This window comes from Pleurodeles waltl, chromosome 5, assembly GCF_031143425.1.
Source record: "Pleurodeles waltl isolate 20211129_DDA chromosome 5, aPleWal1.hap1.20221129, whole genome shotgun sequence".
Taxonomy (NCBI): domain Eukaryota; kingdom Metazoa; phylum Chordata; class Amphibia; order Caudata; family Salamandridae; genus Pleurodeles; species Pleurodeles waltl.
In genome coordinates, this window is record NC_090444.1 from 1348749704 (window position 1) to 1348772341 (window position 22638).

Sequence of the window (22638 nt, forward strand, 5' to 3'; positions counted from 1 at the left end):
GACAACTTCCTGACTTCTCTTTTGACAGAGATTGGTGGCATGGGGTAGGGTCCTGCTTTGACCTCTTATGCTTCTTTTATTTCGATTTACTGGACAACCTCGACCACAAAGAGGACCAGTCATGGGAGCATCCTCAACAGCAGGAATGAGTCCACTGCTTTGATATGGAGCTGGACACAGGCAAGGCCTGTGACTTCTTTCAGTGTTCAGTGACATACTGTTTAATTGTACAGTTCCAGTTCACCTTTGAGTGATGAGGTCAAATTCATAACACAACTTGAAGTTGTTGCCCCAAGCCCAAACACCAGAGGCACACCTTGTGCAGGTTCAACACCAACATCTGTTTCCAGCAGTCACAAACACGACTTGAACCCTGTAGTCTTCGGTGAGGACATTGTTCAAGTGCAAATTGTAAAACAGTTTGAGAAAAAAGGAGCAGAGATCTAGATCCACGTTCGAAGGCCCAGAAAGAATGGAACTGATGTGAGTGCACAGGGGTGGCACCTATATGCAGCTCCACTCCATCAATCAATCAATCAATCAGAGGATTTATAGAGTGCACTACTCACCTGTTAGGGTCTCGAGGCGCTACTGGGGTGAGGGGGGGAGCTACTGGTCGAAGAGCCATGTCTTGAGGCTTTTCCTGAATAACAGGAGGTCTTGGGGCTGGTGGAGGTGGAGTGGAAGGGAGTTCCAGGTCTTGGCGGCTAGGTGAGAGAAGGATCTTCCTCCGGCAGTGGTGCGGCAGATGCAGGGGACGTAGGCGAGGGCGAGGCTGGCGGAGCAAAGGTTGCGGGTGGGGGTGTGGAAGTTGAGTCTGTCGTTGAGGTAGACAGGACCTGTGTTGTGGAGGGCTGTGTGTGCATGGATGAGGACTTTGAAGGTGATCCTCTTTGATACTGGTAGCCAGTGTAGGTTTCTGAGGTGGGGTGAGATGTGGTTGCGGCGTGGGATGTCTAGAATGAGCCGGGCGGATGCGTTCTGGATTCTTTGCAGCTTTGGTAGGAGTTTGTTTGTTATTCCTGCATATAGGGCGTTTCCGTAGTCCAATCGGCTGCTGACCAGGGCGTGGGTGACAGTTTTCCTGGTTTCAACTGGAATCCACTTGAAGATTTTGCGGAGCAAGTGGAGAGTGTTGTAGCAGGAAGAGGAGATGGCATTGACCTGCTAAGTCATGCTGAGGGTGGAATCCAAGATGATACCCAGGTTGCGTGCGTGGGTGAGGGTGCGGATCCTAGGGAGGTGGGCCACCAGAAGTCGTTCCAAGCTGAGGGGTTGGTGCCAAAGATTAGTATTTCTGTCTTATCTGTGTTTAACTTGAGGTAGCTTGATTCCATCCAGCTGGCGATGGCGTGAAGTCCGTTGTGGAGGTTGTTCTTTGCAGTTGTAGGGTCTTTCGTGAGGGAGAGGCTGAGCTGAGTGTCATCTGCATAAGAGACTATGTTGATGTGGTGGGTTTGTGTGATGTTGGCGAGGGGGGCCATGTAAACGTTGAAGAGTGTGGGGTTGAGCGACGATCCTTGGGGAATGCCACAGGTGATTCCGGAGGCTTCTGACAGGAACGGTGGGAGGCGGACTCTCTGGGTTCTGCCCGTGAGGAATGACGAGATCCAATCCAGTGCCTTGTTGCGGATTCCAGCGTTGTGGAGGCGTGTGCGGAGGCTGTGATGACATACCGTGTCGAAAGCTGCGGAGAGGTCCAGGAGGATGAGTGCTGCTGTTTCTCCTTCGTTGAGCATGGTCCTGATGTCGTCTGTGGCAGGAATGAGTGCGGTCTCGTGCTGTGGGTTTTGCGGAATCCGGATTGGGAGGTGTCGAGTACCGTGCTGTCTTCCAGGAACAGAGATAGTTGGCTGTTCACAATTTTTTCGATGACCTTGGCTGGGAAGGGGAGGAAGGAGATCGGCCGGTAGTTCTTGGGGACGTAAGGGTCTGCTTTTTTAGTTTCTTCAGCAGGCCGTTGATTTCTGCGTGCTTCCAACTCTCTGGGAAGGTGGCTGACTCGAAGGAGCTGTTGATGATGTTAGCTTTGTTGAAGATGTGGTGTGGGCAGGGGTCCGATGGTGATCCGGAGTGGATGGAGGCCATGGTGTTGGTGGTGTCTTCTATGTTGACGGGGGTCCAGGTGTGGAGGAAGTGGTTGTTGCTTGGAGCGTTGGGTTTGTGGGTGTTTGTAGTTAGCTGGTGGGTCTGGGGGTTGAAACTGTTGTGGATTTCTTCTATCTTTAAACGGAAGAGGGTTGCGAGTGAGTTGCAGAACTCCTGTGATGGCGGGGGTTCACTGGAGCAGGTCCTGGGGGTGGAGAGCTCTTTGATGATGCCGAATAGCTCTTTGCTGTTGTGAGCGTTGGTGTCAATGCGGTTTTTGAAGTGGGTCCTTTTGGTGGTGCGGATCCGTTGGTGATGTTTGCGTAGGGCGTCCTTGAAGGCGATGTGGTTGGAGTTGTAGGGTCAAGGTGCCAGATTTTTTCCATTCTGCGACATAGCCGTTTGGATTCCTGTAGGTCTGGGGTGAACCAGCTGGCCTTAATTCTCTGGGGTGTGTTTGTTTTTTTTTTGAGTGGTGTGAGGGTGTTGGTGCAGTCTTCTATCCAACGATGCAGGTTAGTTGCGGCTGTGTTGGGGTCTGGGGTCCCAAGGGGTGGGGCCCGGGCAAAGGTGGAGATCAGCTGTTCCGTTGATATTTTGCTCCAGTTGCGTCGGGGGGGGTTGTGTGCGGTGGTGGTGAGTGACTGGTTTCTGGTAGGAGAAGTGGATGCATCGGTGGTCTGTCCAGCTGAGTACAGTGGTGTGGCTGAAGCAGACGTGATTGCTGGCTGAGAAGATGGGATCCAGTGTGTGGCCTGCGGAGTGGGTGGGTGAAGTGACGAGTTGCTTGAGGACGAGGTTGGCGATTAGGTTGGTGGTGTTGATATTGTTGTTATTTTCTAGGTGGAAGTTCATGTCGCCAAGGAGGATGTAGTCTGTTGAGGCGAGGGCTTGGGAGCTGATGGTGTCGGCGATGTCGTTGCAGAATTGCGGTCTAGTGCCAGGGGGTCTGTAGACCAGTGTTCCTCTGAATGTGTTGTTGGCGTTGATGTGGACTTTGAAGTGGAGGTGTTTGGCGGATTTGATGGTGTCGTCGGAATTGGTGGAGACTCTTATTGTGTCTTTGTGGACTCCATCACCTGAGGAGCAGCAAAGTCAACACTAAAGTGCGCAAAGCCACCTGGCGATTTGCACCGTTTTGGAAACCTCTAGGTCTATTCTAGTGCCTTGGGAATATTCTAAAGGTGTAAAGGTGAGGAATCTGTGGTTAGAAGCATCCATTAGAAACATGCATTACCAATTTAACAAACAGAATCACATGAACAAGAATAAACCAATACAAACAAATGCAGCTCAGTGAATAAACATAGTACTAGCGTTCATAAGCAACTTCACTAATAGCATGAGAAGAAGGATAGGTCAGTGAACTGAACATTCACCTCAGACAAATGGGTATTCTGAGATAATGAGTTTGAATCTCGAGAAGGCAAACAAGGTCTTCCATCACTCTGAGGTAAATTATGTACTATATGTTGACTAATGGCAGGCCTGTCAATTAAAGGCGATTGGAGGTGGCAGGGTCTGGGGAGTAGAGGGGGTGGGGCCTTGGGCCCACTACTCTCACTAGCCCGAGGAGACAAGGCTATGGAGAGGTGCGGAGATTTGCATCAGCACTGCCCCGGAGCCAATTTACCCATCCAAAACTCCCACCCAAAAATAAACAAACCGAAGTTTACAAGGTTTCGGCTAGAGTCACAGGAAGGTTGCAAAAGCCACGGTGGGCAACAGCTGTGCACAGCCTCCAGTCAGGAGCTGGAAATCCACCCCTGGCTCTTCATCGGTAGACAGTGTGAACAGAGCCGGTACTGTGTGACACGAGAGGCACCGTGTGAGTTCGTAGGTCTCGAATAGTAATATCTTACTACAGGGCTCAGAAATTGCAGAAGTGTGGTATTTAGCTAATTGTAAATATCAAGTTATTGTTATTATTAAGCATGGTGCTGCAGACACTCAGTCTCTACTATTCCTCACATTCGGCATTTTGGCGACTAGGAAACTGTCACTAACCCACGGCTGGCACCCACAAGAGCCGAATCCTCATTTAGCATACGTTTGCTTGTGTGGCGTTCAAACTTTGCAGCACTGCGGCTATCTTTAACGTGACGTCAGAAAGGAGCGGTTCCAGGTGAGCGGCAGCAGTATTATCTGCAGCCCCTTAGCACACAGTAAGGGGGGGCAGAGTCTCCACACAAATACCAGGAGGAAAGGGGCCATAAAAGGGGAGAGAACAAAGGAGGATCGGTGCTCAGCTCGCAGCTGGCAATGCAAAGCTTCAGGAATGCATGTTGAGCAGTATTACAGGGCGCATTAAAGTACAAGAGAAGAATGTATATGTGTGTATGTATGTACTGGTACATTCTTTTGCCGTATTAAAGCACTGGGCATATGTGCCCGCCTAACCTGCCCTAGTACACCAAATCTGTTAACCCTGCTACTCACCCAAGAGTCCCATTCCCACATTTTCCTGGCCACCATGGCACACAATTTATATTTAAATTTTAATTACATTCTTGAAGTCGCAGTATATATTTTACGAACAAAAGACTCAACAAAATTTACCTCCGCAAGTAATGAAAGTGCATGGACACTATACACAGAAGGTGCAATGTTCGATGTTTCCAGTGCTGGCGATAACATACCTAACGATATAAAAGAAAAAATACTGTTAGCAACAATGCAAGCGCTTTGAAAAGGGAACTTGACATGGTGTTCGACATTTACTTTCCACCCTTTACCTTGTCTCACATTTACTCTCTGAAATTACTTCCATAACATCTTTAAGTTTTCTGCAAAAACGGAGTTACACAATCACTTTTCTCAAAGTATCAGAAAAAGTACTTTTAATGTAAGTACAATGTAGTATTAAGGTTAAAAACAAAAATAACAAAATTATTAGTAATTCATTTATATGAAAGTATTTAATTTAATTTAGGGTTATGGCTAGTTTTAATGTAACTAGATTACTTTTAATATGTAATTATAAAAAAAAACACATCAATTAAGTTTCGGATTAAAATAATTGAATGGAATTACTTTAATATTAAAGATGCTTTATGAACTAGAAAGGTAAATTTGCAATAGCGATAGAATGAGGTTTACACACGTATTTCTTAGTCAGGGTTAGGTTAATAACTTATTTCATGCAATACACGTTAACTTAACAATTAGAATTACAACAAAGTCGTTAATTTTGATGTAAATAGAATAAAAAGAAGATTATGGATATAATCAGCATTCTTATGCTTATCATAAGGGAAACAAATTAAATTCAAAATATTAAGGAAAATGTCAGCATTTCTGTAAGATTCAGGGTTACAGATGGTGAACAAAGTGAAGGTGGGAAAAAGTAAGAGGCAAAGTTAAGGGTATTCCAATGCTATGGGAGAAGTAAATGTAGATGAAGTAAAAGTCTGGGGAAGAAAAGGTACTGGAAGCAAAGATATACAACCATCTGACATAAAACACAAATAAAACAAGCATATTCTGAGATCAGTTTATAAGATAATTCATTATTGGAACATTATTTTCCTAAAAATGCGGATTCCTTGCCTGGAGGAGAATAGACACTTTGCATCTTTATCTGGGGACTGATAACTGCAAACCGAACTAAGACAAGGAATGATCAGAGAGATCCATTCATCAAGGACCTGCCATCTAATATTGTATAATATGTGGGCTCCACAGCTGTCTCACTAAGAATTCAAGATGAATACAAGATACTTCCCTTTAGGAACACTCTTTTTGTTGGGTACTCTAACTGAAGATTCCTCACATTTAGAATATTCAGCTGTCAGACTGTATGCTTAAGATTTTTCAGCACAGCTCCTACAGGCCAATATGTGGTGGTGTGAAGCTCTGCATAAACCTTCCTCCTCCAGAACTGGCATCTAGACCCACATTTAAGCACCAGTTTCTTTCTTGACACTGTCCACACTCTCAGATGTGGAGCTAAAAAAAGTGTGCCAGGGTGCAGATCTCTAATATGAAACCTATTTAGACTGAAAATAATCCATTCCACCGAAAAGGGAGAAGCAAGGGTGGTGAGGGACCTGAGGTTAGATTGACTATCCACCAGAAAGATTGTCAGCAATGGTAGGTAACTTGTTCTTCTGACACATACTTTGATTTGCAGATTCTTCACCTTTAGAATGGATCCCAAAGCAGTACCTTCCCAACAGGTGGGTTTGTGGAAATACTCAGTCCAAAAACTTCTCCAGGACTGAAAGTACCCTTCCCGTCAGACCTTGCAGTTAAGGCAATAATGCTTCATGAATGTCTGCCCACACTGCAGCCTGACAAATATCCAGGAAAGGCCCTCCCTATGACAGAACAGTGGTATCAGCCTTGGCCATAGTGGAAAGGGCCCTAAATGCTTTGGCATCGTGGCCAAAGCATAGCAAATTTTAATGCAATTGACTAGCCACATGGATAAAGTTCTCCTCTGCACTGTCCTGAGGAACCTCACAAAGAGCCAATCGCCCCCTGATGGTCTTTGGTATGATTGATATAAAAGCTCAGTGCTCTTCTCAGGTTCAAATGATGGAGTGTTTCATCTTCCTTGGAGGGATAAGGTGGGGCAAGGACAGTGGCGTAGCGTGGGGGGTGCAGGGGGGGGCCGGCCGCACCGGGCGCAACATCTGGGGGGGGGCGCGCTCGCGAGTGCTAAAATCCACGGGTTAGGGGGCGCAAATTACTTGCCTTGCCCCGGGTGCTGACAACACACGCTACGCCACTAGGCAAGGAATATCTGGAAAGGGATTAACTGACAAACATGAAAGAGTAACAATTTATGGTATAAAGGCCTCTTTAGTCCTGAGCACCTGTTTGTCCGGAAAGAAGGTGGTGTAAGCCAGCTGCACTGAGAGAGTCACTCACACGACAAGCTGAAACTTATCCCAATGAGAGGCCATTTTCGGGGTCAGCAGCTCAACACGTGTGCACATAAGCAAAAGTAAGAACTAAATTAAGGTTCCCACTGTCATCACAAAAAAAATTAGGAGGAAACATGCAGTAAACCTTAAAGAAATCACATCACAACAGGAAATTTGAATAGGTTGATCTGGTAAACACAAAAAGACAGAAATGACCAACAGATAACCTTTAACTGGGCATACTGCAGGTCCTTGTAGGCCAAAGTTGAAAAAAATAAACACACACACAAAAAAAAACATCTGACTGGCCTTCAACAGGTCATATAACCAGTGCCACAACAAGCCAAAACCTTTGCCCAGTATCCAGAGTAAATGGACTTTGTAGAATGAAGCCTGCCCTCAAGGATGACATCCACTGCTTTGGGGAAGTGGACATCGAAACAAGTCAATTTTCTCCACTGAAACTCCACATTTGGAGGTGTAGATTGCGCAAACCCAGGTGAAAGACCCTGTCCTGCTGCTGCAAATGTAAATTTTCCTATAGCAGCAGTGTTTTCAGAGGATAGATACTCATGCGCAGACTTTTCAGGTACCACCTTCTCCTGGGACAATACAGAGCCTGTAGGATGCCGTGGACCCCCTCGTTCTTGCTCTTATTCAGAATATGAGGTAGGAGAAGTACCATTGGGTAAGCATACAAGAGTCCCATGTGCCACACTAATCGGAATGCATTTCCAAGAGAGTCATCTTGGGAACTCAAGCATGCAAAATCGTTTACATTGCACATTCTCAGCAGTGGCAAAGAGATCAGGCCAGGGTTTTCTCCATTGCAGGAACGTGCCCTGCACGAGCTTCAGGTGTAATTGTCTTTCATGATCGATTAGGCATTAATGACTGAGTCTGTCCACTCTGGCGTTCAAAGATCCTGCCAGGGAGCATGAGATCAGGGACATGCCCTGATGATTCAGCCAGTTCCAGACATGCAGGGGTTCCTGGTATAAGGCCCACAATTCCTCCCTCCCTGCTTGTTGCATGCAGGAGTTGTAGATCAATGAGGACCTCAAACAGCTTCCTCTTGATGAACGGCAGCAAGGATTTAAATGCCAAGTGAGTGGCCCACAACTAAAACAGAGACTAGAATTCTTTGATCTCCACCTCCCCAACCCAGCATTTGTGTCTGTCATCCCCATCAGCTCTAGCTGGGTTTGGGAGAGCGGTCTGCTGCTTCTGGTCCAATTACAGTTAAGTAGTCACCACTGCAGGTATTTTGCAGACTTCTCCGATAACAGAATGGAATACAAGAACTTCTCTTGGAGCTGGTCCCATTGAAAACATCAGATCCTACCATAAATCCTGCGTATCCAACGTGATCTGTTCGACAAGAAGGATGCAGGAGGCCAATAGCCCAAAAGATCTCAAAGCGATTCTCACTGAGACCCTGGACCAAGGCTGAAACATCTGGATCATTACACAAATATCCTGGATTCTCTGATCTGGAGGAAAGACCCAGTAATCTACAGTATCAAAGGCCAGAGTAAGGTGTGACTGTGACACGTTTATACTGAAACCGAATTATGTCAGTAGGTTTGCTGTAGTCTAGAGGTAGTCCACGACTGACTGTGGTGAGCCATCTTCTACAGTAGGTTGTCACAAAGCCAGACTTTGTGAACACTGGAGGGGCATTGGGGAGGCTGACAGGGTGCACGACAATCTGAAAATGCTCTTCGCCTACCGTGAACCGCAAGCCATCCCTGTGGACATGCAACATGAGAACACAGAAAAAGGTGTCCGCAAGGTGCCACATGATCATAAGGTTTCTTGGATCCAGGGCAGCTAGGACCTAGGCCAGTGGGAGCATCTTGAACTTGTCCTTAGAGATTGAAGATCTAACAAAGGATAAAGACCTTCACCCTTTTGTGGCACAAGGAAATAATAGAATCAACATCTAGTTCTGATTTCTGAGCCCAGAACATGCTTTATGGTGTTGCGTAGGTTCTCCTAATGAGACTACTTGATTTGGGCAGCAGAATCACCTGTACTGCGGGGGACTGAGTCTGAACTCACACCAGGTGACCCCTGTAGGCCTAATCCGGGTTTTGTTCCGGCTAACTAGCAGTGCCTCATCTCCACCCATGGGCAGGGATGATTGAACAACCAGGTGCATGCCACAAATGACTCCTCAGGGAAATCGTGGTCACTCAGATCTCTCAATTACATTAGTCTCATATATGCAAGGACAATCAGAGGCAGAGAATAGTTCAATAAGGTTTTATTGAAGTAACTGCATCGTAGATAAAAAAGCATGTATTGCAATAACTAGGACGATGAAGCACAACAGGATTAATATTGTGACAAGGAGAGTAAAACACAAAAATAACGCTACCATGTTGTTACAACGGTTGTTAAGAATAGTTCCTACCTAGGCTATCAGAGCACAGCATGTTAAGCTCTAATTCTGCCCTTCAGGTTCCCCCTGGAAGACATCATCCCTGACAACTGAGTGGGAGGCATGTAGTCTACACAAGCAGCTGCAGCGAAGCACTCAGCAATCAGCATACAATCGTGGTCATCTGGCTGGAATCTCCCTCTAACCTACATGGGTCATAGTAGTGTTTTTATAATAAAACAGCTGATGTTCCAAGAAAAGATCCCCACATAAGAGTGTGTATGTTTCTGTGAACATTGGAGACAAAGCGTACCACTTTTGCCAGCAACCTATCTCACTACAGACTTGAGAAAACACAGAGTGAAAGAAATGTCTTGTTTAAGAACGCAGTGCTGACCTAGGCAAAGAACAGCTAGATAGATGAAAATAAAACAAGATCGCAAATGTGGCTATTGTTAAAATAATATAACAAAGCTGAATAAAATATATCTAGGTTAAAGTGCACAGCAGCAGGCCTAGTTTTGCTAAAATAACATGTATAAAACTATAGCTAAAATGGCTACACAATAATGGCTCCTTTCACCAAAAGAGCCTGAACTGCCTGCAGCAAAATGGACAAGTGGTCCTCCAAAAGCTACTCTGATGTAGCCGTAAGAGGCATAGGGTTGGAAAGGAATGGTAGAATGTAGTCCCATTTGACTATCAGCAGGATCCACTTGTTGATTTTATGGCCTTCCTACCATGGGGATAATCGCTGATTCTGCCTCCCACAGGGTGGTTGTGTGCCACTATGGGAAAATCAAAGAGGCATTGAGGCTGCTGTCACAGGGGCGGGGACTGGGAGGTTTACAATCCCTGTTGGCCTGAACTCCTGACCCCAAATGGGAAGCCTGTTGCTGGAGTGGTGCACCCTCGATTTGTCTGTATGCAAAGCGTACGTGAAGCCAAGATCCCTCAAAAGGCATATCCATCCTTGACACTTGGGTGTTACCCAAGTAGCCTGTGTAGCTGGAGCACCACACTAGTGCTGACTGCTGTTTTTGTCCTAGCCTGACTGCACTACATGTTTTACCACATCCTGGTGATCCTAAGTGATCTGCAGCAAATTGCCTTTGAATTAATCTGAGACTGCTGGTAGGATCTTCGCAGCTAAGTTCCATAATGCATGGTAGTACCTACCCTCAACAGCTGTCATTGACTGACCAAAGGGTGAGGCTTGCTGATGAGAACAATCTCCTACAGAATGCCTAAGTTGCGTTTGAGTCTGTTTGAGTGGGTTGAACAGAAAGACTTAGGATTAACCCTGCTAGTTGATGCCTTACGTATGAGGCGCTCTGAAGTAGGATGCTGCATCAGGAAGGCAAGGTCACCCAGAGCTGGTTTACGTCACGCTCTCTCTCTGTTTACAAGCTGGCATAAACATGGTTTAGCCGAAGCACTCATTACAGTGTCAGTCAGGGCTTCATTGAACGGCAGCAAGGGCTCAAACAAGGTCTGCCCAGTCCACTGGCCTCTTCTAGATCCAAATTAATAGAGTAATCATATTATGGGAGAAATTCATCCCCATCTTCATCACTGTCCCAAAAAGCTGTCTGACTCTGGTCAGAGTATGATCTCAAAAGTTGTTCAAGTGCCGGGTTTCAGCTCCGAAGTAAAATAACTTTTATCAGAGTAAAAATGAGGTGGGCCAAGCACATCAGTGGGCTGGGAATGACTTCAGCCGAGGTCGAGATGGATTTGGTTCGGAATTGGACACAATAGGATTGGGACTCTCATCTGGGGTTGGAGCCAGCGCTGACACTGCAGGAACCAGCATGAATCGTGCAATCAGCTCCAAAGTCACAGGTGAACCTGTAACGGGTTCTGGCTCACAGATGGTGCTGAGGGCAGACCCACTGATGGTAACCTGACTGGGGCCTCAGCGGATCCATGGGAAGTGAAGGTGCATCGAGGAAGATGGCAGGGTGCCACCAATTCATAACATGACCTCTTTAAATGCCTCAATCTATTGTGATGTGACAGCAGGCCCAGAAATTCAGGATGCTTTGGTATCAACTACACAGCCAGTTCCTTGGTGGGAGACCAGGGGTGAGACCAAGACTCTTGAGATCACCATGACTGCTTAGAGTGAGTGTGGCGTGCCTGAGATGAGGCCTGCTTGGACTTTTTGTGTTTCTTTTTTAGACTTTGACTCGAAGACTTCAACTGCTACACCAATCTGTTGCACAATCGGCTTGAGAGCAGGAACAGGCTGGTCTGTGCACGATTTTGAGAAGGAACAGGTTTTTTGTAACCTTCTGTGGTGTTTGGGAGCACACACATAGGCTTCACAATCCCAGGACACCCCCGGGTGCAGAGTCCATATTTCTCACACGATTTGGAGTCATGACCTAAAACCAGACACACCTCATAGGGGTATGTCACAGAGATCTGCTTGTGACAGTCCCAAAACTGTGGAGGATAAACATTTTAAGCACACAGTAATAAAACACCTGGTCTGAAAGTTTAAAGCATGTAGTGATGCTTGCCGCCAGCTTTTTGTTCTGCTTTCATGACCGCTCTCCTCCAGGAAGATAAATTTCCCAGTCTTAAACAGTATATTTTGTTCTATGCTTACCCAATTAAATTAAAAAACACAGAGGCATACTCACAACATCCACCCCCACCTTAGTCAAAATAATTCTCTGAATAGAACAGGGATACTGATTCATGAGTTTTAGCTTATACTTAGACATGAATGTAACAGCAGTTACCAGAAATGCCATGCTTCTGACACAAAAGGGGTGGATTTACCTTCATCTGTCTCCAAATTGGTTCCATCAGCATTTATTTTAGGAGAAGGTTTGACCTCCAAATTTCGCCTTAGCCAGGTCGTTTGCTCCAGTGAAGAACCAGCAATTCCACCAATACAATCAACTATTTTATAAGTTACATCCTAAAACAAACAATAGACAGCAATATAAAAGCATCCAGATGAAATATAACACATTTAAATGGATATGTATAAAATAACTGCTACATTCATAATTATATGTGCCATTTCTACAAAGAGAAGGGGCATGAGAGAGAGGTATGTGTGTGAGAGCGCATCCTGGCTTACAACTCCAGCCCCCAGTCCCTAATCACCTCTGGCACTTGCTACTAGGGATGAGAATACCTTTTTGTGTAAAGGAAAAACTTTCAAACCTAAGGCGTTCCACCCTGCTCACATGAAGTAACACTGTACACTCACATTTTTGTGTTCTACAACTGCCCACAGGAGGCAGAAAAACGAAGATTGCCTGATACGCTGGTCAATCAGATTGGATGTAACAAACTGTTGTGGGGATTTTTTCCTATACTGAGGTATTTTGGTAAGGTGTTTTCCCCCTAAATCGTTGGAAGCTTCGGCAAGCTGAAGGGTGGGGTGTTTTTCTGCTCAACTTCGCTCCATCTGCCTGGTACGAAGGGCGCTATTTACATTCCACGAGCTATCAGTTAGAACAACAGGGGGATGCGCCTGTACACAAGGAGGAATGCAAGCTTCACCTTGGAGTCCTCTCCTGGGAACTTGGCCCGTTCTGAGGAGACGTCTCGAAGGGTGAATAAGGTACCGCCGATTGCACAATTTGTAAAGGAGGGGGTCTTTTTCTAGAAAAGACTCCTGGGCGTTAGTAAATACTATAAAAGTTGGGGGCCTAGATGGGCTGGTTTAGGAACTCTCTTCTGGGTTGGACGCAACGCCAGGAGGACTGATTGTCCCGAACAGAGGCTCCCTGTGTCAGCTGATTTGGGTTCCCCAGCTTTGTGTACGGCGGAGGGATGCAGACGCTCTTTTCGGTGAAGCTTTTCAATTTATTAAGTGTACTGTGTGTGCGCGCGTAATGTGTACTTATTCTTGCAGTAATTTTCATGCTATTGAGCATTGAAGTATATTGTGTGTGCGCGCGTAATATGCACTTATTCTTGCAGTCATTTTCATGCTATTGAGCATTGAGGTATATTGTGTGTGCTTGTATTATATGCACTTACTCTTGCAATTATTCACAGAGTGCTTATATCTTTATCATTATTCTCATGTTATTCTCCTGATGTATATATATATATATATATTAGTGTGGTTTAGTTTTGCTAGCTGAGAACTTGCCCCTTAAATAAACTTGATTATTCTACTTACGAAGGTGTTTGAGAGTGATTGCTTTACATTGTGCCTTAAAATATCCTGAAGTGCATAGTTTTGATATTCTGAAGAGTAAAGCAGCACAAATTGGCGTAGTCGTTTGCAGGATTCGAAAAAAAAAAAAAGGGGAAAATGCTTAATAAGATCAAAGCGAGCTCAAAAGCAGGTTCTCAGGTAGCAAATCCAGACATAGAGATACCGGGGTGGGAAACCGCTCCATATAAACTTTTAGCTCAGGAATGGTCACGTTGTGCTGGTTTGTGTGAAAATTGGAATGCGTGTATGTTAAATGTGGAACCTGAAGACCTTCTCATATGTCTACGGAAAGTTTCAATTGACAAGGGAAGGGAGGTTTGTGCGTTGGGGAGGCGAGGCTGGATCTTGCTTTCTGCGTACCGAAAGTTGTATGAAAAATGTTTACAGTTACAAAAAGACCACGAGCAGCTGGAGAAGGAGTTAGTGGAAGCCCGAAATTCCTCTACCATGCTAGCTTGTCAAAATAAATTATTAAGTGATAAGTTGGAAATGTACCAACTGGTTGCAGAGAGAACGGCTGTTAGCGTAGCTAAATATAAACACAAGAAACGAAGAGGGAAAGTTAATAAAAAGAAGGTGCATTTAGCTATCTCTCAGGCAGGATTAGCCTTTGACCCTGAATTTTGGGATGGAAACATCTGGGATACATCTGATTTTTCAGATGGGTCCGGTGGCGATGACTGCCAAGATGTTAGACAGGAGAAGACAGAGCGCAGGAATGTTGTCCGTGCGCAGCCCATATATCGGCGAAAGTTACAGCATAGCCCAGCTAATCCTGGAGGGGTGATGTTGGATGCCCTGGAGGATTATACACAGCAAGAACTAAGTGATGTGATAGACAGATTTCGACAGAGGTCTGGGGAAACATTGCTTACATGGTTGGTGCGGGTGCACGATATGGGGGGCCAGGGGGTCCAATTGGATCACGGCGACGCCCCGAGGCTTTGTATGTTAAGTACAGACCCGGTTATTCAAAATGAGTTTAGAACCTATCCAGGGAATGGTCCCATGACCAATTTGTTAGAGCTAGCGGCGCAAGGGTGTGCTCAGAAGTATCCGACAGAGTCAGACTGGCCGCCTAATGATAAACCTTGGTATACTTTGAGAGATGCAGTACAGAGATTGAAGGAAGAAGGGATGAAAACAGCTATCTTTATGGGTAATGCCCATGATTTGATGAATGGAATTTTAAGTGTGTCTGTGCGAAACCGGCTGATTAGGGCCGCTCCTCCTGCATATAAGCATGTCATCATGACTTTGTTAATTAATCAGACAGGTAACCCATTGTCTCAGGTGGTAGAAGCGGTGCGTGAGTTAAGTGATTTAGGAGAATGGGCTAAGCCAGAGAGGAATTCACGGTCTGAGAATCGTACTGATAACAACAGGGTGACAAGGCGAGACATGTTTCAGGCCTTGATGCGAGATGGGGTGACCAGGAATGAAATTGATGGGATAAGCACCAAGGACATGTGGGAAATGTACCGCAAACGCGGTTTGGATAAAAAGGAGGGGAGTAGGAAAGGGAACAAGAAGGATAACAAAGTGGTGAACCAGAGAAAGGCAGGAGGGGAGGAGCGTGAGGGTGAAAAGAGAGAGAGAGGGAGAAAACCCCACAGTAGAGAGAGATCCCCAGAGGACGGAAATTGGGAGGAAGAGCACCGAAGCGCAGAGGGAACCCGGAGCAGGGAGAGAGACCGAGAACTGACAGGTTCTGGGAAAACTCGAAGAAGAGAGTGGGAGAGGGAGCTGGTAAGCTCAGAGAGGTTGCGAAGCAGAGACAGGGAGGAGGAGTTCCCTGAGAATTACCGCAAACTGTATCCAGATTTGACTTGGGCAGACTCTGATGTGCGCAGAGTGAAAATAGATTAGGAAACAGGCCAAACTCCGGTGCAGGGATGGGCTCGCAAAGATAACAGACCTCATGTCAAAGTAGAAATTTATTGGAAACGTGGGAATGTTCAAAAAGTTCGAGCCCTCGTTGACACCGGAGCGGAGGCCACCTTGATTCATGGCAATCCAAGAAAATTCAGGGGACAGTACTTTACCATTACGGGATTGGGCGGAAAAGAAACCCCGGCAGTGCAGATAGTGGTGCCCATGAAAATAGGGGCACTTCCAAAGAGAGAATACACTGTCCTGATTGTGCCCATTCCCGAATACATTATTGGAATTGACATTTTGAAAGGGATGACCCTACATTTGGAAGATGGATGTTATCAATTTGGTTCCAAAAGATTTATATCAATAGCCGCCGCAAGGGTGGGGCTGTTGAAGATTCCTCCGGTAACACTTCCCCAAGCTACTAAAGTGATTCAAATGAAACAGTACAGAATACCGGGAGGACATGAGGAGATTAGCCAGACTATACATGATTTACTAGAGGCCGGGGTAATAATTCCCATCACCACTGCGTGGAATAATGCCCTCTGGCCTGTTCGTAAAAGTGATAACAGTTGGAGGATTTGCATTGATTATCGCCAATTGAATAAACATACACCTCCTCTGACTGCAGCGGTCCCAGACACCATTACCTTGATTGAGAACATACAGAAACACAGTGGGACTTGGTATGCAACCATTGACATTGCCAATGCCTTCTTTACGATAACAATAGCTACTGAGAGCCAGCCTCAGCTGGCATTCCAATGGGCGGGGCGTCAGTACACCTTCTGTAGATTACCCATGGGGTATTTACATAGCCCCACTATCTGCCACCGGCTGGTGGCAGAGCATTTGGATGAAGTACCAGTGGTTCCTGGAGTGCAAATTTCCCACTATATAGATGACGTGATGATGCAGGGAGAGACGCAAGAACAGGTGCAAATTCAGCTAGACAGGGTGGTGGAACATTTGCAGAATCAAGGGTGGGAGATTAACCCCGAGAAAGTGCAGGGACCGTCTCAGAGCGTGAAATTTTTGGGCATTCAGTGGAATCAGGGACACAGAGAAGTGTTGCCAAAAGTGAAACAAAAGATTAAGGAATTCGCAGTACCGCGAAATCGGAAGGAAGCCCAGAGTTTTATTGGACTATTCGGGTATTGGAGACAACATATACCCCATTTGTCTCAGATTTTGGCCCCATTGTACAAAGTTACACGAAAGAAAAATGCGTTTGAATGGGGAGAGCAGGAGCAGCGCGCGTTTGAATTGGCGAAAGACGCCATTCAGCATGCTTTGGATTTGTGGCCGATTCGAGAGGGAGACATTGAATTGAATGTGACAGTCCAGGGGCAGTATGCCAATTGGAGTTTATGGCAAAAACAAGGAAGAAAGAGGGTGCCCCTGGGATTTTGGACAAAGAAGTTACCTGAGGCAGGAGAGCGGTATACTCCCTTTGAGAAGCAGCTGCTGGCCTGCTATTGGGCCCTGGTTGATACTGAGCAAATTACACTGGGACACAATGTGATTTTAAGGCCTGAAATTCCCATCATGCAGTGGGTGATGAGTTCCCCAAAAACTCATAGAATTGGACATGCGCAAGAAGCCAGCATTATAAAATGGAAATGGTATGTCCAGGACAGGGCACGAGCGGGTCCAAAAGGGACCGCCGTTTTGCATGAGCAGGTAGCGCAGGCTCCAGTGGAGAATTCCGAAATGTTGCATGATGTACCTTCAGTGTGTGAATCCCCAGTAGGGTGGGGCCAGCCGTTCGCAGACTTGTCTGCAGATGACAAAAAACATGTGTGGTTCACAGATGGTTCAGCAAAATATGTTGGAGTGAAAAGGCACTGGAAGGCAGTGTCCTATAATCCTGTTACCAAGAAGCTTTTGACAACTACAGGACAGGGAAAAAGTAGCCAGTATGCAGAGCTTTATGCCGTGTATCAGGCTTTAAAACAGGAGCTACCCGGAAAATGTCACATTTATACAGATTCCTGGTCTACCGCCAATGGGTTAGCTACTTGGCTTCCCACGTGGCATGCACATCAGTACAAAATCCATAACAAAGAGGTATGGGGGAAGGAGTTATGGCAGGAGATCTGGGAAATGTTACCTCAAAGCACCGTGACTGTCTATCATGTGGACGCTCACTGTCCAACTGATTCATTAGACTGATGGTTCAATTGTCTTGCAGACGATCGAGCCAAGATTCAAGAGGCTGAAGTGGAGGCGCAGAGTTCTGATTTGGTGGGAATGGCTAAATGGGCACACCAGAAATGCGGACATCTTGGAGAAAAGGCTACTCACAGGTGGGCTGAGATTAGAGGGATGCATCTTCCCCTAGATTTGATTAAAACAGCAATCATTGAATGTCCCATTTGTCAGCATGCACAGCACAGACCGGTCCCACAGGTGGTGAGAGGCCAGCTAGGTAGAGGTAAATTGCCAGGACAGATTTGGCAGATTGATTACATTGGACCAATGCCAGTGAGCAGAGGGTGTCAGTATGCCTGCACTGTGGTAGACACTTACTCTGGTTATCTCATAGCCTTTCCCTGCAAGCGCGCAACTCAGCAGAGCACCCTGAAAACACTAGATCTGTTGATTCTGTACTATGGAGTGCCACTCCAGATTCAAAGTGATAACGCCAGCCACTTCAAGGGCAGACTAGTGCAGGACTATTGTGCACAACGCAATATTGAGTGGATTTTTCACATACCTTACTACCCACAAGCAGCGGGACTGATTGAGAGAATGAATGGGTTGCTGAAAGAACAATTGCGTAAACTGAATGATGGGACACTGAAGGGGTGGAGGGATAATTTGTATGATGCTTTGCAAATTTTGAACAACCGACCCCTTACAAATGCTGAGACACCTCTCATGAGAATGCTCACACCTGCTTTGCAGATTAATCCGTTTACAACGAGCAATACCATTGTGTATTGGGAAACAGCTCCAGGAGCTTTGGCCCCATATCGAGCTACACCAGAATCTGCAGGACTTGACTTACATGCTTTACACATGCATCGATTGAAACCTAGAGACATCACTCTGATTGAAACTGGGGTGGGAATTCAGATTCCCCCTGAGCATTACGGTCTGATCGCCCCTCGATCTGGGCTTGCCTTGAGGGGCATCCAAGTTTTAGGAGGCGTGATAGATGCAGACTACCAAGGCGAGTTGAAAGTCATTCTCTTGAACAGTGGTGACATAGACCTAGTGGTGCAACCTGGTGATCGCGTTGCCCAAATTGTCATCATGCCGGTTTATGGAGGTGTTGTTAAGAAGGGGAGCGCCCCAGCTCTTCTCACTGTGAGAGGCAAAGGAGGGTTCGGATCTACTGACAAGAACCCAGGGGCCAAAGTGTGGATTGAATCCCCAAATAACCCTCCTCAACCCGCTGATGTCATCGCCACTGGACCAGACAATGTCCTGGTAGTTATGCGACCTGGTCAAGACAAATGGGAACATGTTCCCGCTGACAAATGCTATCTGCGAGAATGATAATACGTGTTTTGTCCTTTGTTCTTTTCAGATCATCCTGTGGAGTGCCTGTGCCATGAGTGTGGTGTATGGAGCCCGTTCGGGAGACTCCACCGGGGAGCGGGAGGGGCTCATAGCCCAAAAATTCAACCGTCAGCCGCAGATGCCAACGCTGTTGCATCAACCGAACAATGTTTGGATTCATCTAGCGCAGGAAGTGCTGAATATATCTCACTTCTGTATGAGTAACATGCAAAGCGTTCAAGATTTGATTACCACTTGTCTAGTGGCAGTGCCCACTCCTGCTGCTGTATTATTACACATCTTTAACAATACAAACCAGGATGGAATGGTGGATGTGAGTGACGTTCGCTCCCATCTGTCACTCTATGAGTACTGCCGTCATTGCCCGGAGGTGGGCAGGCGGTTGTGGAGGAACATGACATCTATACTCACGTTTAACATCTCAAGTGGGGATGTGTGCTATTCATTGACCTGTGATCCTATGAAAATAGGTAAATGTGCTCAGCTCAAATTGGAGAAAAGAGACAAAAACTTAACTGCTGCACAACGGACGTTGTGCCACTCACGGACTGACCTAACCTGTTTGAATGTAAATAATTCAATGTTTTGCCAACATGTGGTGCCTGCTGCCAGCCACATTCAAAATGTTAAGTTGCCTAAAGGTTGGCTCTTTTCTTGTGGTAATCTTTCTTTTACTTATATTCCAGCCAATCTAACCGGAGGGCCTTGTGCCTGGTCACGCTTAGGCTTTCTCATGTTTCCCATGGATACTGCTCTACACCCTCGCTATACCAGAGACACTATTCAATTACCTACGGACTGTGATTCTGAAATTTCATTGCTGTCCAAAACAGAATATGTTAGTTTAGCTAGTTCTATCGTAGGGGTGCCAGGACTTGCAGTATATAATACCAGAGTTATTAATAAACTTGCATGTTTAGTAGTCAAGAATATTAACTATACATCAGCTGCCTTAGCTGAGCTGTTATTAGATGTACAGGGAATTAGAAGAGCTGCTTTGCAGAATCGCGCTGCTATTGATTATTTACTGCTTAAACACAACCATGGCTGCAGTGATTTTGAAGGATTATGTTGCTTCAATTTATCCGACCACTCCATATCAATCAACTCCCACATAGAGGCCCTGCATAAGTTGGTGAAGGGGGTGCAGCAGGATGTTGACAAGGGGTGGTGGGATTGGGCTTTTGGATGGCTGCCTAATTTAGGCCAACTGCGTTATATCTTTGGTGTAATCATTATCATAACAGTTATTTTAATTTCATTATGTTGTTGTATTCAGTGCGTGCCTAACCTTCTATCTCAGTTTCGCCCAAGAGCATTGCCATTTCAGCTTATAGGATATACTTAGTTGTAAGTTGGCCAAATGGTCCAAGGGTGGAGATGTATTGCTACATGCACTACGTGCATGCGGCAGCACTACGTGCAAGGTAAACAGTGGTGCAGAGTGTGGACCATTGGCCTCTGCTTTCATTGGCCTTCGCTTCCATTTTGGTTCACGACTCCATTTTGTCGAGTCTGGTTCGGTGCGTAAGGCACTGTTCTGTGTTTTTCCACAAGCTTCGGCAAGCTGAAGGGTGGGGTGTTTTTCTGCTCAACTTCGCTCCATCTGCCTGGTACGAAGGGCGCTATTTACATTCCACGAGCTATCAGTTAGAACAACAGGGGGATGCGCCTGTACACAAGGAGGAATGCAAGCTTCACCTTGGAGTCCTCTCCTGGGAACTTGGCCCGTTCTGAGGAGACGTCTCGAAGGGTGAACAAGGTACCGCCGATTGCACAATTTGTAAAGGAGGGGGTCTTTTTCTAGAAAAGACTCCTGGGCGTTAGTAAATACTATAAAAGTTGGGGGCCTAGATGGGCTGGTTTAGGAACTCTCTTCTGGGTTGGACGCAACGCCAGGAGGACTGATTGTCCCGAACAGAGGCTCCCTGTGTCAGCTGATTTGGGTTCCCCAGCTTTGTGTACGGCGGAGGGATGCAGACGCTCTTTTCGGTGAAGCTTTTCAATTTATTAAGTGTACTGTGTGTGCGCGCGTAATGTGTACTTATTCTTGCAGTCATTTTCATGCTATTGAGCATTGAAGTATATTGTGTGTGCGCGCGTAATATGCACTTATTCTTGCAGTCATTTTCATGCTATTGAGCATTGAGGTATATTGTGTGTGCTTGTATTATATGCACTTACTCTTGCAATTATTCACAGAGTGCTTATATCTTTATCATTATTCTCATGTTATTCTCCTGATGTATATATATATATATATATTAGTGTGGTTTAGTTTTGCTAGCCGAGAACTTGCCCCTTAAATAAACTTGATTATTCTACTTACGAAGGTGTTTGAGAGTGATTGCTTTACATTGTGCCTTAAAATATCCTGAAGTGCATAGTTTTGATATTCTGAAGAGTAAAGCAGCACACCATTCCACTCTGAAAATTGGACATGAGCATTCTTTCAACCAACAACAGAGACATAGACATAGTACATGGGCACCCCCAGAGCAGTGACAACAAAACCATTCTTCAGCTGACCCGAGAAGAACCCTCAAACAATCATGATAAATATTTCACAAACATGCATGCTCATTTTGCTCCATACAGCACATCACAACAGGCATTCAATGTTTCTAAGCTTCGTATTCTTAAGAGTATCATAACTCCCTCTTAATTGGCATGCAACCTAACATTAATAGGTACGCCTTGTCAACAATTACAATTTGCATAAGTAAGGACCTCCCTTGAAGAAGTGAGAGAATATCTTGAGGATATTGTTAGTTAATGTAATAGCCCCCTGCCCTTTTGTGGGTACATTTATTTAAACCCCAAGTTGTTGCACCCACAATATGTATCACAGTGGTGAATAACATAAGACGTCTATCGACTTTAGATAGTCACTCAAATTAAACAGGTATACGTTAGAGGGATGTTGTCTAACTCCTGCAACCATTTTGGTAACAGTACTTTGAAGCTGGCAAAAACGATATAGTGTAATGCTACAGGTTTGGGAATCCCCCATCTGACAGAGCTCATCACTACCAATACTGTGTGTAAAAACCTGCCAAAAAAAGAAAGGAAAATATGAGTTGATTTGAGGTAAGAGAAAATATAAAAACAGTTTATTCAGTCTGTGCAATGGCATTATTAAAAAGGTATTAACAGTCTACTTTGGGCATGATGCAGCAAATCTTGATGCATAGGGCGATCCAAAGTGAAATGGTGCGTTTGATCACCAAAATGTTTGTCTTGGATCCAGTAGCTTCATAAACAGCTGGTTATCCACTCTACCTGTTGAGTGCAGTCAATGTAGTGGGAAATCAAATGCCTGGGATTTAATCTATGCAACCACTGGTCTTCATTGGTGGGATGGATAGGAAAAAAGAAGGATGGAAGGGTGTCATGCCACCCTTGGGCAAAAAGGCTGTGTAGGTACGGATTACCATCTTCTCCGGCTTCAAAACTGTGGAAAGGGGGGCCTGAAATTCTCCAACCCTTTGAACTGCAGCAACCAATACCAATAACACTGTCTTTAAAGTGAGAAGTCAGAGCAACTGTGCATCAGCTAAAAAGGAGATGCAATTTAAGAAGTCAACATAAGATTTAGATCCCACAGAAAAACCATGAAGGAGTGTAATGAAACAGGAAATGCAAACCTTTTAGAAAAAGCATCAATAAAACGCAATTAAACAACA

The 22638-nt window shown here is 45.6% G+C and overlaps 1 protein-coding gene across 3 annotated transcripts in view; it reads right to left on the reverse strand.

The window, feature by feature from the left end:
• Positions 1-22638, reverse strand: part of DOP1A (DOP1 leucine zipper like protein A) — a 694260-nt gene that overhangs the window by 179986 nt on the left and 491636 nt on the right. For all 3 annotated transcript variants that reach the window (XM_069235613.1, XM_069235614.1, XM_069235612.1), the window contains 2 exons: positions 12139-12280; positions 4648-4727 (listed from right to left, as the gene is read on the reverse strand). In XM_069235613.1, the coding sequence (XP_069091714.1) occupies positions 4648-4727; positions 12139-12280 (222 nt within the window). The remainder of the gene's footprint in view (positions 1-4647; positions 4728-12138; positions 12281-22638) is intronic.